The 19,878-nt window shown below is 37.7% G+C and overlaps 2 protein-coding genes across 3 annotated transcripts in view; one reads left to right on the forward strand and one right to left on the reverse strand.

Moving 5' to 3' along the window:
• Window positions 1-19,878, forward strand: part of LOC106087900 (reticulocalbin-2) — a 125,618-nt gene that overhangs the window by 71,867 nt on the left and 33,873 nt on the right. The gene's annotated exons all lie outside the window — the stretch shown is intronic.
• LOC106087888 (nuclear factor NF-kappa-B p110 subunit) lies at window positions 4,415-10,152 on the reverse strand. 2 transcript variants are annotated; one of them, XM_059366624.1, is made up of 3 exons: window positions 10,089-10,152; window positions 9,690-9,997; window positions 4,415-5,203 (listed from the first exon to the last, which is right to left on the reverse strand). In XM_059366624.1, exons 2-3 carry the CDS (start codon window positions 9,949-9,951, stop codon window positions 4,476-4,478), a joined length of 990 nt encoding a protein of 329 aa, XP_059222607.1. In that variant the 5' UTR covers window positions 9,952-9,997; window positions 10,089-10,152; the 3' UTR covers window positions 4,415-4,475. The 2 variants fall into 2 exon arrangements, with proteins under 2 accessions (XP_059222607.1, XP_013108541.2); XM_013253087.2 differs by lacking the exon at window positions 10,089-10,152 and having other exon boundaries at window positions 9,690-10,014.

Consider the following 19,878-nt stretch of genomic DNA (forward strand, 5'->3'; position numbering starts at 1 on the left):
GCCCCAATTTTCGCCCGATTTGTCTGAAATGTGGCATTTGGTGTTCTGTTATGACACCTAATATGGTTGAAAAGTCTTCTAACCAAAGACGAAACGCGTCCCATAGTGGTTGGTGTGTGTTGCTATCTTTGGCTTTCCTTTTCCATTTGCATCTCCGATCATCCAGCTCGTCTCAAAAGAGAAACAAACAAAAATTATTTTATCGGTCATATCGGTCAAGAACCTGAACCGATTTGAAACGATTTGACTTCTTAAGCCTCAATTTTAATCCGATTTGGCTGAAATTTTGCACATAGCATTCTGTTATTCCCAACAACGGATATAAGTACGCTCCAAATCGGTCTATAACCTGATATAGCTCCCATATAAATCGATCTCCCGATTTGACTTCTTGAGCCCCTGGAAGCCTCAATTTTCACCCGATTTGGGTGAAATTTTGCACATAGAGTGTTTTATTTTGACTTCCAACAACTGTGCCAAGTACGGTTTAAATTTGTGTGTAACCTAATATAGATCGCATATAAACCGATCTCCCGATTTGTCTTCTCGCAATTTTCACCGGATTTGACTGAAAATTTGTTCTGTAATGACTCTCAACAACTGCGCCAAGTACGGTCCAATTCGGTCTAAAACTAGATATAGCTCCACTATTTAAGAAGAATCTGTGGGGGTGGGTTCCTAAAATTCGGCCCGGCCGAACTTGGCACGCTTTTACTTGTCTTATCAATTGTATTGATTAGAAATTAAAATGTTGCCAATATGACCGTGTGCGTATTTATCAAGGTGCACAAATGTTCACATATACTCTTTATCATTGAAACAAAAAATTTCATTGTTGTGCAAAAAGTTTAGATTAAATATGTTCAAGGCTTCATCAATTTTATTGTATCTGCATTATTATACCCTCCACCATAGGATCGGGGTATAGCATTAGTAATATGCGTCTAAGACCCCATAAAGTATAGATGTTCTTGATCGTCATGTCATTTTAAGTCGATCTAGCCATGTCCGTCCGTTCGTCTGTCTGTCGAAAGCACGCTAACTTTCGAAGGAGTAAAGCTAGCCGCTTGAAATTTTGCACAAATACTTCTTATTAGTGTAGGTCGGTTGGTATTCTAAATGGGCCGAATCGGTCCATGTTTTGATATAGCTGCCATATAAACCGATCTTGGGTCTTGACTTCTTGAGCCTTTAGAGTGCGCAATTCTTATCCGATTGGAATGAAATTTCGCACTACGTGTTTTGTTATGATATCCGACAACTGTGCCAAGTATGGTTTACATCGGCCCATGTTTTATTATAGTTGCCATATAAACCGATCTTGGGTCTTGACTTCTTGGGCCTCTAGAGGGCGCAATTCTCGTCCGATTTTATTGAAATTTTGCACGTAGTGTTTTGGTAGCACTTCCAACAGCTAAGCTAAGCTAAGTGTGGTTTACATCGGTCCATGTTTTGACATAGTCTGGCCATTCATGTGATTAAGCCCTAATTCGGATGATCGATCTATATGACAGCGATATCTAAATATGGTCCGATCTGGACCATATTAAGGTTGGAAATCGACGGGCCTAATAAAACTGCATGTTCTGTTCTTTAGACCCTAAAGCTGAAGATCGGTCTCTATGGTAGCTATATTGAAATATATTCCGATCTGAGCCATATTCGGGACAGATGTTGGAAGTCGTGATACAACTCACTCTTCCAAATTTCAGCGAAGTCGGGTAATAAATGCGCCCATTATAGGCCTAAGACCCAAAATCAACAGATCGGTCTATATGGCAGCTATATCCAGATATGTTCCGATATGGACCATTTTTGGTTCGGATAACGGCGGGCCTAGTACAACTCACTGTTCTGAGTTTCGGCCAAATCGGGTGATAAATGCCCCTGTTATAGGCATAAGATCCTAAATTGGCATATTCGTATACATGGCAGCTGTATGTAGATATGGTCTGCTTTACACCATATTCGGGTGGGATGTAAGGCACCGAGTGTCACTCACTGTTTCAAGTTTCAGCAAAATCGGAGAATAAATGCGCCTTTTATGGTCTTTAGACCCTAATGGTGAAGATCGGCCTCTTTGGCAGCTATATTTAAATATAGTCCGATCTGGACCATATGCGGGACAGATGTTGGGAGTCTTAATACAGCTCACTGTTCCAAATGTCAGCGAAATCAGGTCTGTCAAAGGCCTACGACCCAAAATCGGCAGATCGGCCTATATGGCAGCTATATCCAAATATGTTCCTATCTGGACCATTTTAGGTTCGGCTATCGAAGGGCTTAAAAAAGCTCACTATGCCAAATTTCAGCGAAATCGGGTTATAAATGCGCCTGTTTGCCTTCTCAAATTGCAAAATACGAAGCCAATCTCGGCCAAAATACAACAACAAATAGAAACAAGTAAAAATGCATTAAGTTCGGCCATCACCTCGGGTATACATGTAAACCACCTTTCATCATAATCCGGTGATAAAATGCATAATTTATTCCCTCATAGCAGCTTTATGGAAATATGGTTCGATTTGGAACAAATTCGACACGGAAATTGAGTGGCCTAATAAGTACAAGTCATTGTTCAATTTTGTAGAACAAAACATTGGTCTTATTGGTAGCTATGTCCAAATATAGACCGATCTGAACCATATAGGACACGGATGTCGAAAAGCCTAACATAAGTCACTGTTTAAAATTTCAGCGAAATCGCATTATAAATGCGCCTTTTATCAGCCCAAGACCTTACATTGAGGATCGGTCGCTCTATAAGGCAGCTATATTCAAAGCTGAACCTATCTGAGCCAAATTAAAGAAGGATGTCGAAGGGCCGAACACAACTCACTGTTCCAAATTTCGGCGAAATCAGACTATAAATACGCCTTTTATTTTGGCAAAATCGGACTATAAAAGCACCTTTTATGGGCCCAAGACATATAATAGACATAGCGGTTTATATGACAGCTATATCCAAATCTGAACCGATCTGATACAAATTGAAAAATATGTAGAGGGGCCTTACACAACTCACTGTCCCAAATTTCGGCGATATTATACAATAAATGCGCCTTTTATGGGCCCAAAACCTTAAATCGATAGATGGGTCTATATGGCAGCTATATCCAAATCTGGAACGATATAGACCAAATTGAAGAAGGATGTCGAACGCCCTAAAACAACTCACTGTCTCAAATTTCGGCAAAATCGGACAATAAATGAGCCTTTTATGTTGGCGCAAGACCATAAATCGAGAGATCGGTTTATATGGCAGCTATATTCAAATCTGGACCGATCCCACCCCAATTGAAGATGGATGTCAAGTGGCGTAACACAACTCACTGTACCAAATTTCAGCAAAATCGGTTAATAAATGTGGGCCTATGGGCCTAAGACCTTAAATCGGCGGATGGGTCTATATGGTGGCTATATCTAGTCCGATATACCCCGTCCTCGAACTTAACCTGCCTATGGACAAAAAAAATCCGTGCAAAGTTTGAGCTCAATATCTCTATTTTTAAAGACAGGTTTTTACGACGATCAAGAATAAAGTATATACACTTTATAGGGTCGGAAATGGATATTTCGATGTGTTGCAAACGGAATGACAAAATCAATATACCCCCATCTTTCGGTGGCGGGTATAATAAAAGTCGTATATTCCCAAACCATTGGAGATATTGTGTATAGCAAGCAGATTTTTTTTGTAGGGGTTTTTGGCCACTATCCAACAAAAAAAAAAAAAAAGAATTTTGAAAATTGGAACACAAATGAAGATTAGGCAGTCTTAACTCGAAATGCCGAGGTGATTAACTTGGGGGCTGCCCGAACCATCTAGGGCCTGCATACCTTTGCATACTAACCATTTCAAATTTCAAAAAGATATCTCTACTTGCTCTCAAATGGCATATTCTTAACTATTGGGTTGCCCAAAAAGTAATTGCGGATTTTTCACAGCAAATTTTTTCACAGCTGCCAGTTATCAGCTGTTACTTTTAGCTTGCTTTAGAAAAAAAGTGAAAAAAGTATATTTGATTAAAGCTCATTCTAAGTTTTATTAAAAATGCATTTACTTTCTTTTAAAAAATCCGCAATTACTTTTTGGGCAACTCAATAGTTTACTTTTTCGATTTTCTCCCACTGTAGGGCGGGTGAACACCCAGACACTTGGTCCTAGAAATGTCTGGTGATTTCTGTATACCATTGCTTTAAGGTGTTTTCTGTATTCATCGATTAAAACCAATAGCTGGAATCAGCATTTTTATTTTATTTTTTTTTAACACATATATACATCTCACTTAAATATCATAAAAAGTATCACTGCGTAAAATTTCAGCCCAATCTTAAATACTAATAATCAGGCGACAGTGTGTGCTAATAAAAATAAAAATAAAAAATTGCGCTCCTTCTTTGAGATTCGAAATTACTTAAAATTTTTGTCGTTATTTTGTCGACAACATTTTTTTTTGTCTTCAAACTTATTTTTATCTTTGAACAGAAATATCGCATAGTTGCATGACCAAATATTCATCCACTTCATTATTAGTATCGGTTAAAGCTTTATTGCTTTTCATTTGCTCTACATCGCTTAAAATCCTTTGAATATCTTGTTTTTTTTCAATGGGCAATGATCCGGCATAATTTGCCGCATGTATACTTTTCGGCACTAACATGACAATTAGCGTTTGCATTTCATAGTCCTTATTGTCAACAGCCAAATGTAGCAGAGATTTGCCATTACCCAATACCTCCCTTTCCAAAACGTTTATATTGTTTCTATTGCAAAATTGTAAGAGCTCTTTTACGATGTGTGTTTTTCGCTGCAACACAGCCTGATGCACAATAGTTTGTCCTATGTTGTTGTAGGGTTCAAACATTCCTTTAAGATTTTCTATTAGCTCTGGATTGCTCTCCTGTCGCAGCAGTTGTAAAAATTGTTGTATGCACTTGCCATCTTTTAATTGTATGGCCAAATGAAGAGGTGTACGTCCATCATAGTCCTGTTTGGCTGGATTGCAACCCAGTCGGATAAGGGGTATGATAGCTTGATATCTGTTATATTTGCAACAAGTATGTAAAAGATTTTGTTGAAGATTATTTTCCTTTGATATAATGTTGTCGTGGTGTTTTGGGTCATTTAGATAAATAAAAAATTGTTGAAGGTTTTCTCCTAGAACTTTGTGATAGTCTGGAGATGGGTATTCTAAATATGCTGAAAACAAAAAAATAAAAAAAATTACATGTGAATAATGATGCAAAAATGTATACTTAAGAACTATGTTAATAAAATTTAAAGCCTTTTTATACCCACCACCATATTATGGGAGTATACTAATCTAGTCATTCCGTTTGTAACACCCCGAAATGTTGACACGATAGCGGCCTAACGCGTAAAGCTAGACGCTTGATATTTTGCACAGATACTTTTTTTTGGTGTAGGTCGTGGAGTATTGTAAATGGGCCATATCGGTTCAGATTTGGATATAGCCCCCATATGAACCGATCTCCCGATTAAACTTATTGAGCCCTTACAAGCCGCAATTTTCCGATTTGGCTGAAATTTTGCATGTAGTGTTGTGTTACTACTTTCAACCTCTGTGCCAAGTATGGTCTAAATCGGTCTGTAACCTGATATAGCTCCCATATAAACAGATCTCCCGATTTGACATCTTGAGTCCCTGGAAGCCGTAATTTTTGTCTGATTTGATTTAAACTTTGCACATAGTGTTGGTTAAGACTTCCAATAACTGTGCCAAGTACGGTACTAATTGGTCTATAACCTGATATAGCTCCCATATAAACCGATCTCCCGATTTGACTTCCTGAGCTCTTTCAAGCCGCCATTTTTGTCCGATTTGGCAAAAACTTTGCACATAGTGTTGTTTTGAGACTTCCAATAACTGTGCCAAGTACGGTCCGAATTGGTCTATAACCTGATATAGCTCTCATATAAACCGATCTCCCGATTACACTTCTTGAGCCCCTGGAAGCCGCAGTTTTTGTCCGATTTGGCTGAAACATAGTATTGTGTTATGACTTTCAACAACTGTGGTGAGTACGGTTCAAATCGGTCTACAACCTGATATAGCTCCCATTTAGACCGATCTCCCGACTACCATTTAAACCGATCTCCGAATCCGACTAATGTCGGAATTTCCAACATTGACCTAAGACCTTTTTAGGGTCAACATTTCGGAGTGTTACAAATGGACTGATTATGGTGGGTATAGAAATCAATTTGTTCTTGTTTGTTTGATCCGTATAGACTCAAAAGCCGCTGAACCGACTACCTTGAAATTTTCACAGATTGTGTAGGTTGGTCTGGAAGGAAACATAGGTTATATAATTTTTTGATATCAGAAGCGGTGTGGAACAGAGAACTGCAAGCGGTGTAATTTTTATACCCACCACCTAAGGATGGGGGTATATTCATTTTGTCATTCCGTTTGCAACACATCGAAATATCCATTTCCGACCCTATAAAGTATATATATTCGTGATGGGCGTAATAATCTAAGACGATCTAGACATGTCCGTCCGTCTGTCTGTTGAAATCACACTACAGTCTTTAAAAATAGAGATATTGAGCTGAAACTTTGTACCGATTCGTTTTTTGTCCATAAGCAGGTTAAGTTCGAAGATGGGCTATATCGGACTATATCTTGATATAGTCCCCATATAGACCGATCGGCCGATTTAGGGTCTTAGGCCAATAAAAGCCACATTTATTATCCGATTTTGTTGAAATTTGGGACAGTGAGTTGTGTTAGGCCCTTTGACATCCTTCGTTAATTTGGCCCGGATCGGTCAAGATTTGGATATAGCTGCCATATAGACCGATCCTCAGATTTAGGGTCTTAGGCCCATTAAAGCCACATTTATTATCCGATTTTGCTGAAATTTGGGACAGTGAGTTGTGTTAGGCCCTTCGACATCCTTCGTCCATTTAGAACAGATCTGTCCAGATTTAGATACAGATGCCATACAGACCGATCCTCCGATTTAGGGTCTTAGGCCCATCAAAGCCACATTTATAATCAGATTTTGCTGAAATTTGGGACAGTGAGTTGTCTTAGGCCCTTCAACATTTGTCTTAAATTGGGCCCTGATCGGATCAGATTTGGATATAGCTGCCATATAGACCGATCTCTTGGTTTTAGGTTTTGGGGCCATAAAAGGCGCATTTATTGTCCGATGTCGCCGAAATTAGGGACAGTGAGTTATGTTAAGCCCCTTGACATACTTCTGCAATATGGCACAAATCGCCCTAGATTTGGATAATCTGTCATATAGACCGATTCCTCGGTTTTAGGTTATGGGGCCGTAAAAGGCGCATTTATTGTCCGATGTCGCCGAAATTTGGAATAGAGAGTTAAGTTAAACCCCTTCACATATTTCTGCAATTTGGTCTAGATCGATCAAGATTTGCATATAACCAACATCTCGATTTAAAGCCTTGGACCCATAAAAGGCGCATTTATAATCCGATTTCACTGAAATTTGACACAGTGACATATGTTAGGCTTTTCGACATTCATGTTGTATATGGTTCAGATCGGTATATTTTTAGATATAGCTACTATTGTAGAAAGACCAATATTTTGTTATACACAATTGAACAATGACTTGGACTTATTAGTATTTCGTCCAAACCGGTACATATTTTGTTATAACTGCTATGGGACATAAAGTATGCAAATTTCACCGGATTTTGATGAAAGGTGGTTAACATATATACCCGAGGTGGAGGGTATCCAAAGTTCGGGCCGCCCAAACTTAACGCCCTTTTACTTGTTTTTGATTTGCGTTACACTCCAACACATAACGTAACTGAAATCAACTGAGCAACAGCCCTCGGCACACTCTCATGAGATATCATATGAATAAAAGTCATGACACTGATTTGCACGTTTGGATGTGTGCAAATGGCACAAAAATGCATAAGCATTCAATCAAATCATAGTGATGATGCTGCGGTGTTGTTTTAGAAACGATCAGGGATGATAAATTGATATCTTGGCAGTTTTGTGGATAGTTTAAAACAGCGGTAACCCTGTTGAGGTTTTTGAAAAGGTCGCATAAAAATTCGATTAAAAACAGTTAAAAAAAAAAAAAAAACGATTCCACAAAAAATAGTAGACAGTGTTTTGTAAGAACTTGTAAGTCATACTGTTGCATAAAAGTTGTCAAAAGCTAGCCGCTTGAAATTTTGCACAGATACTTCTTATTGATGTAGGTCGAGGGGGATTGGAAATGGGTCATATCGGTTCAGATTGGTATATAGCCCCCACATAAACCGATCTCCCGATATGACCTCTTTAGCCCCTGGAAGCCGGAAATTTTGTCCGTTATGGACCGACATTGTAGAAGTCATTATGTAATATTTCAGTCCATTCGGATAAGAATTGCACCTTGTAGGGGCTCAAGAAGCAAAATCGGAAGATCGGTTTATATGGGAGCTGTATCAAGCTATAGATCGATTCAGACCATATTTCGCATATAAGTTCAATGTCATGGGAGAAGCCGTTGTAAAAAATTTCATAATAATAATTTCGCCCTCTAGAGGCTTAAGAAGTCAAGATCCAAGATCGATTTATATGGAAAGTATATTAGGTTATGTACCGATTTGCGCCACACTAAGCACCGTTGTTGGAAGTCATAACAAAACACCTCATGCAAAATTTCAGCCAAATCGGATGAGAATTGCGCCCTCTAGCGGCTCATGAACTCAAGACCCAAGATCGGTTTATATGGCAGCTGTACTAGATTATTAACCGATTTAAACCGTACTTAGCATAGTGGTTGGAAGTGGCACAAAAACACCACGTGCAAAGTTACAGCCAAATCGGATAAGAATTGCGCCCTCTAAAAGCTGAATAAGTCAAGACCCTAGATCGGTTTATATGGTGGCTATAACAAAACATGGACCTATTTGGCCCATTTCAATCCCAACCAATCTACTCTAATAAAAAGTATTTGTGCAAAATTTCACGCGCCTAGCCTTTCTCCTTTCAAAGTAAGCGTGCTTTCTACAGACAGATGGACGGACAGACGGACGGACAAGACATCACATGCAAAATTTCAGTCAAATCGGACGAGAATTGCGCCCTCTAGAGGCTCAAGCAGTCAAGACCCCAGATCGGTTTATATGGCGGCTATATCAAAACATGGACCTATTTGGCCATTTACAATCCCAACCAATCTATACTAATAATAAAAAGTATTTGTGCAAAATTTCAAGCGCCTAGCCTTACTCCTTTGAATGTTAGCGTGCTTTTGACAGACAGATGGCCGGACGGACGGACATGGCTAGATAGACTTAAAATGTCATGACGATCAAGAATATTTATACTCCTTTGGGGTCTTAGGCGCTTTTTTGAGGTGTTACAAACAGAGTGACGAAATTAGTAAACCCCCATCCTATGGTGGAGGGTATAATAAAACGCAATTTGGTGTTTGAAAACTTTTTCAGTTTAGCGGTATTTTCAGTTAAACGATTTTTCTCCAAAGCGAAAATAACACCAAAATGGTTCTTTCCATTACATTTCACTTAAGCGGGATTTTTCACTAAAGCGTAGTACAGTTATGCGGTTTCGACTTGTCGACTACACGAATTGTCTATCTTTACTTCACTTTAATATTCGTTTTATAATATTTGGCACTTTTATTGATTGTAGCTGTATGTGTAGCTCACTTACCATCATTTGTTAAACTTGGCCACTCTTCGGCAATAAGTCGTCTAAGTTCATCTAATGAGTTGATATTTTTAATCTTATTGATAAGGTTGTTAGGGTGTTCTCTTGAAATTGTTTTTAACTTTGTGGATGTCATTGTATGTTGTCGATGTCGTTGTGGTTGTTGTTTGCTGCATGTTGGGGTAGCGTTCACTTCGTTAGAGCTTCGTTCTGGAGAGCTCTGTTCTGGAGAGCTTCGTTCTGGAGCATAGTCACTCCAGTCCATAGAAGAACCAAACTTTGGGGAACCGTGGAGCTTTTTACTAACGTTCCTATATTCCATTGTGTCGTTGTTGGAATAATAAAGAATGAAGCGGTTATTTATATGCTCAAAAGTAATAATTGAACGCGGGCAATACCCACCCAACAAAAGATATTTCTTTACACAAACAATGCGGTATTCTCCCGTTTGTTGGGAGAATACCGCACACAGGCACAAACACTCTCAGCAGTTCTTCTATTGGGTTGCCCAAAAAGTAATTACGGATTTTTCGTATAGTCGGCGTTGAAAAATTTTTTCACAGCTTGTGACTCTGTAATAGCATTCTTTCTTCTGTCAGTTATCAGCTGTTACTTTTAGCTTGCTTTAGAAAAAAAAGTGTAAAAAAAAGTATATTTGATTAAAGTTCATTCTAAGTTTTATTAAAAATGCATTTACTTTCTTTTAAAAAATCCGCAATTACTTTTTGGGCAACCCAATATATTGTGCAATGCGCACAAAATTTTCGTCATTCTGTTTGTAACTACTCGAAATATTCGTCTGAGACCTCATAAAGTATATATATGTATTCTTGATCGTCGCGACATTTTATGTCGATCTAGCCATGTCCGTCCGTCTGTCTGTCGAAAGCACGCTAACTTCCGAAGGAGTAAAGCTAGCCGCTTGAAATTTTGCACAAATACTTCTTATTAGTTTAGGCCGATTGGTATTCTAATTGGGCCATATCGGTCCATGTTTTGATATAGCTGCCATATAAACCGATCTTGGGTCAAGACTTCATGAGCCTCTAGTGTACGCAATTCTTATCCGATTGAGATGAAATTTTGCACGACATGTTTTGTTATGATATCCAACAACTGTGCCAAGTATCAAATTGGTCCATAACCTGATAAAGCTGCCATATAAACCGATCTTGGGTCTTAACTTCTTGGGTCTCTAGAGTGCGCAATTCTTATCCGATCGGAATGAAATTTTGCACGACGAGTTTTGTTATGATATTCAACAACTGTGCCACGTATGGTTCAAATCGGTTCATAACCTGATATAGCTGTCATATAAACAGATCTGGGGACTTGACTTCTTGTTGTTTTTAGTGTGGGTCGGAGGCCACCGTGTCACAGCGGTTCGCAAGTCTGCCTATAACGCTGAAAGCCTGATTTCGAATTATGGCAAGAACTTCAGATAAAATATCCAACTGCGGTTATATCTTCCTTATGATAGCGACAATTGTTAGCTATTTACCGATGTAAAAACGTCTCCTTAGAGAGATATCGCTCTCTCGAATTAAAAAAAAGAAAATTAATTTCTTAAAGACAAAATTGGAACATTTTTTTTCCAGGCACAACTTCAATAGGTTTTCTTTCTAAATAAAATTTAAAGGTGTTTTGCTCAGACCCAGTCCCCACTAACAAAATTTTTCTAACGAAAAAATTTTTATGAATTTTTTTCTAAAGAAAAAATTGTAATGAATTTTTTTAATGACAACATTATAATGATAATAATGAAATAGTGGAGCTGTATGATATTCAAAATGTGTTCAAAATTATTACTGACAGCTTTCTTCGAAGTTATAAGCAATAGTGTTTTCTCATTTAGACTATTTTTGTCTGGCCGCTGACGAAGACAAATGGTATGCTTACCCTTTCAAACGAATTTTTGTATACATTTCGATTGAAAACCAAATGGTGCGTATTTTTAATAAATAAAATCACCCACAGTTGTCTACCAATAAATAAGTTTTTTAGGCCAAAAAAGAATATTGACTAAGAACTGTTATGCTATTGGAGCTATATCAAGTTATAGTCCGATTCCGGACCATAAATGAATGGAATGCTAAACATTGTAGAAGTTATTGTGTAATATTTCAGGGGCTCAAGAAGTAAAATCGGGAGATCGGTTTATATGGGAGCTGTATTAAACTATTGATCGATTCAGACCATATGTTGATGGTCATGAGAGAAGTCGTTATATAAAACGTCTGCCAAATCGAATGATTTGGCATTGGAAGTCATAACAAAACACCTCATGTAAAACTTCAGCCAAATCCGATGAGAATTGCGTCCTCTATTGGCTCAAGAAATCAAGATCCAAGATCGGTTTATATGAGAGCTATACCAGATTATGAACCGATTTGAATCATACTTAGCACAGTTGTTGGAAATGATACCAAAACACTACGTACGAAATTTCAGTCAAGTCGAACGAGAGGCTCAAGAAGTCAAGATCCAAGATTGGTTTATATGGCAGCTATATAAGACTACGAACCGATTTGAACCATACCTAACACAGTTGTTGGAAGTGATACCAAAAAACCACGTGCAAAATTTCAGTAAAATCGGACCAGAATTGCGCTCTCTAGAGGCTCAAGAAGTCAAGACCCAAGATCGGTTGATATGGCAGCTATATCAAAACATGGCCCATTTACAATCCCAACCGACCTAAACTAATAAAAAGTATTTGTGCTAAATTTCAAGCGTCTAGTTTTACTCCTTCAAACGTTTGCGTGCTTTCGACAGACAGACGAACGTACGGACGGACATGGCTTGATCGAATTAAAATGACATGACGATCAAGAATATATGTACTTTATGGGGTCTCAGAAGCATAGCATTGCATGAGGTGTTTTGCTAGCACTTCCAACAATTGTGCCAAGTATGGTTCAAATAGATCTATAACTTGATACAGCTGCCATACAAACCGGTTTGGGTTTCGAAAGAGATATCGCGCTAAGAACTCGACAAATGCAACCCTTGGTGGAGGGTATATTAGATTCAGTCCTTATTGAAATTTAAAGAAAAAGGGTTATGGAAAGTATATATTCAGTGGTCATTATAAACATGCAATGAGACACACATTTACATATGTGTTTCTTTTTTTTTTCTTCTAACATTACCTTCAGCAGCAGTCACTTTCAGCAAACAACAGACTCTTCAGCAGTAAGCCTGCTACTCTGAGATAGCAGCACTACGGCTGTAATAGCAGAATTACTGTTACAATAGCAACAAAATTAACCAATAATATTCAGCAGACAGTGTTTGCTATTTTCAGCAAACCTTTTTTCTATGAGTGCATGACTAATAATGACGGAATGTACTACCGAATGAAATCAGCAATTGTTTATACCCTACACCCCCACTGTGGTACATGGTATTAAGGCTTAGTGCATTTGTTTGTAACACCCGCATGGAAGAGAGATGGACCCATTGATAAGTATACCAATCGACTTAGTATCACTTTCTGATTCGATTTAGATATGTCGGTCTGTCCATGTTAATTTGTATACAAACTCCAGGTCGCAATTTCCATCCGGTACCGTCTTCAAATTTGGCCTAGAGACGAAGCCTATTGAAATTGGAAAATATCGGTTCAGATTTATCCCCCTATTTTAACTTCTAGAGCCCTGCAAGCGCATTTATTGACCAATCTTGCCAAAGTTTTGTAAGAAGCTTTCTTCGAGGACTACCACAATATCTATAGAGTTTAATCGAAATCGGTTCAGCATTAGATATAGCTCCCATATATATGTTCATCCGATTTTGAGATATATTGCAATAAAGTGCTCATTTGTAAACCGATTCTCTCGAAATTTTAGTATGAAGGATTTTCTCTTGACTCTCGACATTACTGCTGAATTTCATAGAAATCGGTTCAGATTTATATATAACTCTCATATACATATATATATATATATATATATGTATATAGCCCGATTTTCACTTCTTGACCCACTGCAATCGCATTTATTGACCAATCATACCATAATTTTTGTACAACGCTTTCTTCGCCGACTATCACAATATCTCAGAAGTTTGATCGAAATCGGTTCAGATTTAGATGTAGCTCCCATATATATAGTTTCTCCAGATTTTGCGTCATTTGCAGAATGAAGGAAAAAATTTCAAAAAGAAAAAAAGCAAAATGTAACTTCAATAACGTTTTTGTGAAGACAAACTTTCAATAAAGACAAAATTTGAATGAAATTTTCAAAATTTCAAAATAAAAATTTCACTAAAAACTAAATTTCCACGAATTGTTGTTCAAATATCAAATCTCAATGCAATTTTTCGAAAAGGTAAAATTTCAATGAAAGTTTTTCTAAAGATAAAATTTTAGTGAAATTTTCAGCGAAGACAAAATTTAGCCCAGGCCGCTTCTTGAAATTATTTTTCAAAGACGAATTTTCAAAAAATAAATTTTAAGAGACTTTTTTTTCAAGACAAAATCTCGATGAAAACTTGGCTTCAATGAAATATTTTCTGAACACAAAATTGTAATTAATTTTTTTCTAAATTTGTTGTTTTTATACCCACCACTCCATTTGTAACACCTCGAAATATTCGTCTAAGACCCCATAAAGAGTATATATATTCTGGATCGTCTCGACATTCTGGGTTGATTTAGCCATGTCCGATCGGCCGTCCGTTTGTCGAAATTTTGCACCCATTCTTTTTATTGATGTAGGTCGTTGGGGATTGCAAATGGGATTCTAAATCTGAACCGATATTTGGAAATAGCCCCCATATAAACCGATCTCACCGATTTAATTTTTTGATCCCTTAGGAGCCTCAATATTTACCCGATTTGGCTGAAATTTAGAACAAAGACTTGAGTTATGACGTCCAATATCCATGCCAAGTATGATCCGAATCGATCTATAAACAGACATAGCCCCCATATAAACCGATCCCAGGAGTTGACTTCTTCAGCCCTTAGAAGCCTCAACTTTCATTCGATTTGGATAAAATTTGTAACAAAGCCTTGAGTTATGACGTCCAATATCATGCCAAGTATGATCGGAATCGATCCGTAAATAGATATAGCTCCCATATACACCGATCCCAGGATTTGATTCTTGAGCCCTTGGGAGCCCCAATTTTCATCCGATTTGACTGAAATTTTGCACACAGTGTTCTGTTATGACTTCCAACAACTGTGCCGAGTACGGTCTATATCGCTATATAACCAGATATAACTCCCATATAAACCGATCTCCCGATTTGATTTCTTGAGTCCTTACAAGCCGCATTTTTGTCCGATTTGGCTGAAATTTTGCATGTGGTGTTCTATTACGATTTTCAACAAATGTGCCTAGTATGGGCCAAATCGGTATATAACCTGATATGGCTTCCATATGAACCTATCACCCGATTTTATTTCTTGAGTCCTTATATGCCGCAATTTGTGTCCGATTTGGCCAAATACGTTCAAATCGGTCTATAACCTGATATAGCTTTCATATAAACAGATCTTCCGATTTGACTTCTTTAGTCCCTATAAGCCGCAATATTTGTTCGATTCGGCGGAAATTTTGCATGCGGTATTGCGTTACGACTTTCCACAACTGTGCCGAGGTATATCTCCCATATAAACCGATCTCCCGATTTGACTTCTTGAGTCCTTAAAAGCCGCAATTTTAGTCCCATTTGGGTAAAATTTTGCAGATAGTGTTCTGTTATGACTTTCAACAACAGCGCCAAGTACGGTTCAAATCGGTGAAGAACCTCATATAAACCAATCTCCCGATTTAACTTCTTGAGTCCCTACAAGCCGCAATTTTTATTCGATTAGGATGAAATTTTGCATGCCGTGTTCTGTTACTGTGCCAAATATGGTCCAAATCAGTCTATAACTTCATATGAGCTCCCATGTAAAGCGGTCTCTCCATAATCCCTGTTCGGTTCGTGGAAGCTTTAATTTTTGCTGGTTTGACAGAAGTTTGGTATGTAGAATAGAATTATGCCCCAACTAAATATTTTCCATGGTGGTGAGTTTCCAAGATGCGGCCGGCCGAACTTGGCCCGTTTTTCATTTTTTAAGTTTTTTGCCTGTTAGGGCGAAGATCAATAAATTCTACAATTTTTGTTTATTTCTCTTTCGAGACGAGCTTAATGATCGGAGATGGCAATTGGGAAAGGAAAGCCAAAGATAGCAGCACACACCAACCACTATGGGACGTGTTTCGTCTTTGGTTAGAAGACTTTTCAACCATATTAGGTGTGATGGTTTCAAGGGTCGTGCGTTGGTATGCTGTATTTGAATCGTGTTAATTGCAAAAACGCATCTATGAACAACTCTGTCTTTGAGCTGTACTTTTCCCAATGCATGTGTTTTTGTGTAATGACACACTTTTTTTCTATGGCAATTACACTGCTTCCGTGGTACACATGATTCTGTGCATCTGTTTGAAGTTGTATTGATGGCCAGACAACGTCATCTATTGGAAGTTGTATTGATGCTCCGTGTGCCCAGGTTCGAATCCCGGCCGGGTTCTGCCGAACCGTTTCATTTTCCAAGTTTTTTTGCCTGTTAGGGCGAAGGTCATTAAATTTAACAATTTTTGTTTGTTTCTCTTTCGTTTTTGCTTGTTATATTCTTGTTAGGATCCGAACCAACAACTGCGCCATGGTGACTCTTAACAACAATAACAACGACAACTAGGGTTTAATTAATGGTCACTAAAGGACTTAATAATGTCCACAACACTTATGCTTGAACCCAGCCTTTAGTTATTTGTCTTAATAAGGTTCTCTTGCTCCTTGGTGGCTTGTTACTATACCACAAAAAATTTTCAAGTTTCTTGGAACAAAACCCAACATTAATCACTTGTCACAACTATGCAACAATTTTCAGTGGAAAAATGGAAAAATAATAACTGTACAAGCAGTCAGTCATCACTACCACAAGGAATTCCCAGAAGATGTTGGACATGCTCATACTTGAGAGAAACCCCCATTGGCGAGGTTAAAATAAAAATACTTACATTTACAATCTTGTTAAGTGATTGTGCAAAGTTTAGCAGAAAGAATTGCTAAAAAGCAAACAAAGATCCTTAGGAAGAATAATTTCCGCTCAAAAACATGCTTCTGCTTGCTTTGGAACAGATATGAACAAGAGAGAAATTAAAAATCCTTGGGAGATTGGATCATTATTTATGTGTGAGTTTTAAACCTTAAAACAAGTAAAAGCGGTATAAGTTCGGCTGAGCCGAATCTTATATACCCTTCACCAGGGAACTCATATGCCTAGTTCTTTGGATGTTTTCTCTTTTTATGCAGAAACTGAAAAAGGATAATGGGAGGTCATAACTAGAAATCTCCATGGATTTTTTATATGCTTAGATGAGAACTGCGCCCTCTGCAGGCACATCGGCTATGTATACCAGGTTTTGAACCGAATATAACTTTACTTCTTAGATCTGTTGAAGGTCGTAGGAAAAGTAGTTGGGCAAAATTTCAACCAATTCGGATAAGAATTGCGTCCTTTTTTTTGGCTCAAAAAGTATATTCGGCAGGTCGGTTTATATGACAGCTATATCAAGTTATGAACCGATTAGAACCATACTTGGTACATCTATTGGTACATCTATACGAAAAATCATCATGCAAAATTTCAGCCGAATCCGATAAGAATTGCGTTCTCTAAAGGCTCAAGAAGTATATTCGGGGGGTCGATGTATATGGGAGCTATTGGGTTGCCCAAAAAGTAATTGCGGATTTTTCATATAGTCGGCGTTGACAAATTTTTTCACAGCTTGTGACTCTGTAATTGCATTCTTTCTTCTGTCAGTTATCAGCTGTTACTTTTAGCTTGCTTTAGAAAAAAGTGTAAAAAAGTATATTTGATTAAAGTTCATTCTAAGTTTTATTAAAAATGCATTTACTTTCTTTTAAAAAATCCGCAATTACTTTTTGGGCAACCCAATATATCTAAACGTAGACTAATTGGGCCAATTTACAATCTCAAATGACCTATATTAATAAGAAATATTTATGCAAAATTGCAGGCGCCTGGCTTTCCTTGTTCGAAAGTTAGCGTGTTTTCGACAGACGGACGGATGGACGGACAGTGCTAGATCAACTTAAAATGTCATGACGACCAAGAATTTATTTACTTTATAGGGTCTTAGACGAATATTTCGAGGTGTTACAAACGAAATGATGAAATTAGTATACTCCCATCCTATGGTGGCGGGTATAACAAAAAAACTGCATAAAGAAAACGTAACAAAAATTAAATTTTAATTATTTTTCCAGTATAATTTTCCAGCTAGGACCCAGTCAAATGTCCTTATTGGCCTATAATTCCCTACTATCGATTTAGTTAAAAGGAAAGAAAAATACCCTAATAAGTGGTGAAATTTCTTACAGTGCCACCTAATGGCTTCACATCAACAGCAATGTGGAAGATATGGCCAATTATTTTCTGTTTTTTTTTTTTTTCTTTGCTACCAACAAATATGAGAAACTCCCAAAGAAAATTAAGCTCTGCTCTAATTGGATTTAGTCTTTGCTGTTGTTGTTGTTGCTTTGCACAAGGATTTTGACCCTCCACCCCCATCTCAGCAGTCACAACTCACCCAATGCTAAGGAATGTCAAATGAGTTTTAAAGAGAAGCAAAAAAATATATATTCCCTCACCAAGAGAAAGAAAAGTGGGGGTTGAAAGCAAAAACAAAAAAACAAAAAAAACAGCCATTAATGTGTTTTTTACGCTCTGCATGGCAAGCTAATTAAAAAGATAACAAAAAATACAAGTTCTTATTGTCCTTAAAGAACACAAAAAGGACACTTGAGCATACCAGCGCAAGCCATTACAACAAATTTGTAGTTTGTCTTGGTTAATTGTAACAGATGGCCACGCAGCGCTTTCCTTACTTCTTCTTCTTCTTCTTGCTATCTGCTGTTAATGTTATGAATTAAGCATCAACGCCCCCACTAAGTGATAAGGTGGCAATGAATTAAAGGACTTTACAAGGACGAATATTTTAAAATGATTTTGGGGCAAAACGAAATGTTCATAACTAAATCAAATCATAGAAAATTCGAATAAAAACAAAACTAAAAAGAATAACAAAAAAGTCAGTAAAAGCGTGCTAAGTTCGGCCGGGCCGAATCTTATATACCCTCCACCATGGATCGCATTTGTCGTATTCTTTTCCCGGCATCTCTTCTTAGGCAAAAAATGATATAAGAAAATATTTGCTCTGCTATTAGAGCGATATCAAGATATAGTCCGGTTTGGACCACAATTAAGTTATATGTTGGAGACCTGTGTAAAATACCAGCCAATCCAAAATTTCAGCCAAGAAGTCAAGTCCCCAGATATGTTTATATGACAACTATATCAGGTTATGAACCGATTTGAACCATACTTGGCACAGTTGTTGGATATCATATCAAAATACTACGTGCAAAAATTCATTGGAATGGGATAAGAATTGAGCCCTCTAGAAGCTCAAGAAGTCAAGATCCAAAATCGGTATATATGGCAGCTATATCAGGTTATAAATCGATTTGAGCCAAACAGTTGTTGGAAGTCATAACAACTAACTATATACAAATCGGATGAGAATTGCGCCCTCTATTGGTTCAAGAAGTCAAGATGCAAAATCGGTTTATATGCCAGCTATATCAGGTTATCAACCTATTTAAACCATACTTAGCACAGTTTTTGGAAATCGTAACAAAACATCTCGTGCAAAATTTCAACCAAATCGGATTATAATTGTGCCCTCTATTGGCTCAAGATGTCAAGATGAGGAATCGGTTTATATGGCGGCTATGTCAAAACATGGACCGATATGGCCCATTTACAATCCCAACTGATCTACAACAAAAAGCTCCTGGCTTTACTCCTTAGAAAGTTAGCGTGATTTCGACAGACTATCGGACGCACGACTTAAAATGTCATGATGATCAATAGCATATAAACTTTATGGGGCCTTAGACGAATATTCGAGGTGTTACAAACAGAATACCTAAATTAGTATAGCCCTGAAAATATATCAGCATCGTGCTCTCTCTCTATCTAATTAACCTAATGACCATCTAATAACCCCATACTGCCATTTGTTTAAGGTGAGTTTATAGGATGAGGCGTCCTCAAACACTTGGCCCCAAAATTTGAACACTTTGGGGGGTGTTTTGGGAAATG

The sequence above is a fragment of the Stomoxys calcitrans genome, chromosome 4 (assembly GCF_963082655.1).
Source record: "Stomoxys calcitrans chromosome 4, idStoCalc2.1, whole genome shotgun sequence".
NCBI classification, from domain to species: Eukaryota; Metazoa; Arthropoda; class Insecta; order Diptera; family Muscidae; genus Stomoxys; species Stomoxys calcitrans.

Excerpts from the sequence above, each read along its gene's own strand:
- LOC106087888 (XM_013253087.2), bottom strand. The coding sequence starts at position 10,008 with ATGGAATATAGGAACGTTAGTAAAAAGCTCCACGGTTCCCCAAAGTTT. Across the intron at positions 5,204-9,689 it reads GCCAAGTTTAACAAATGATG|CATATTTAGAATACCCATCT; the intron begins GTAAGTGAGCTA and ends TTTTGTTTTCAG.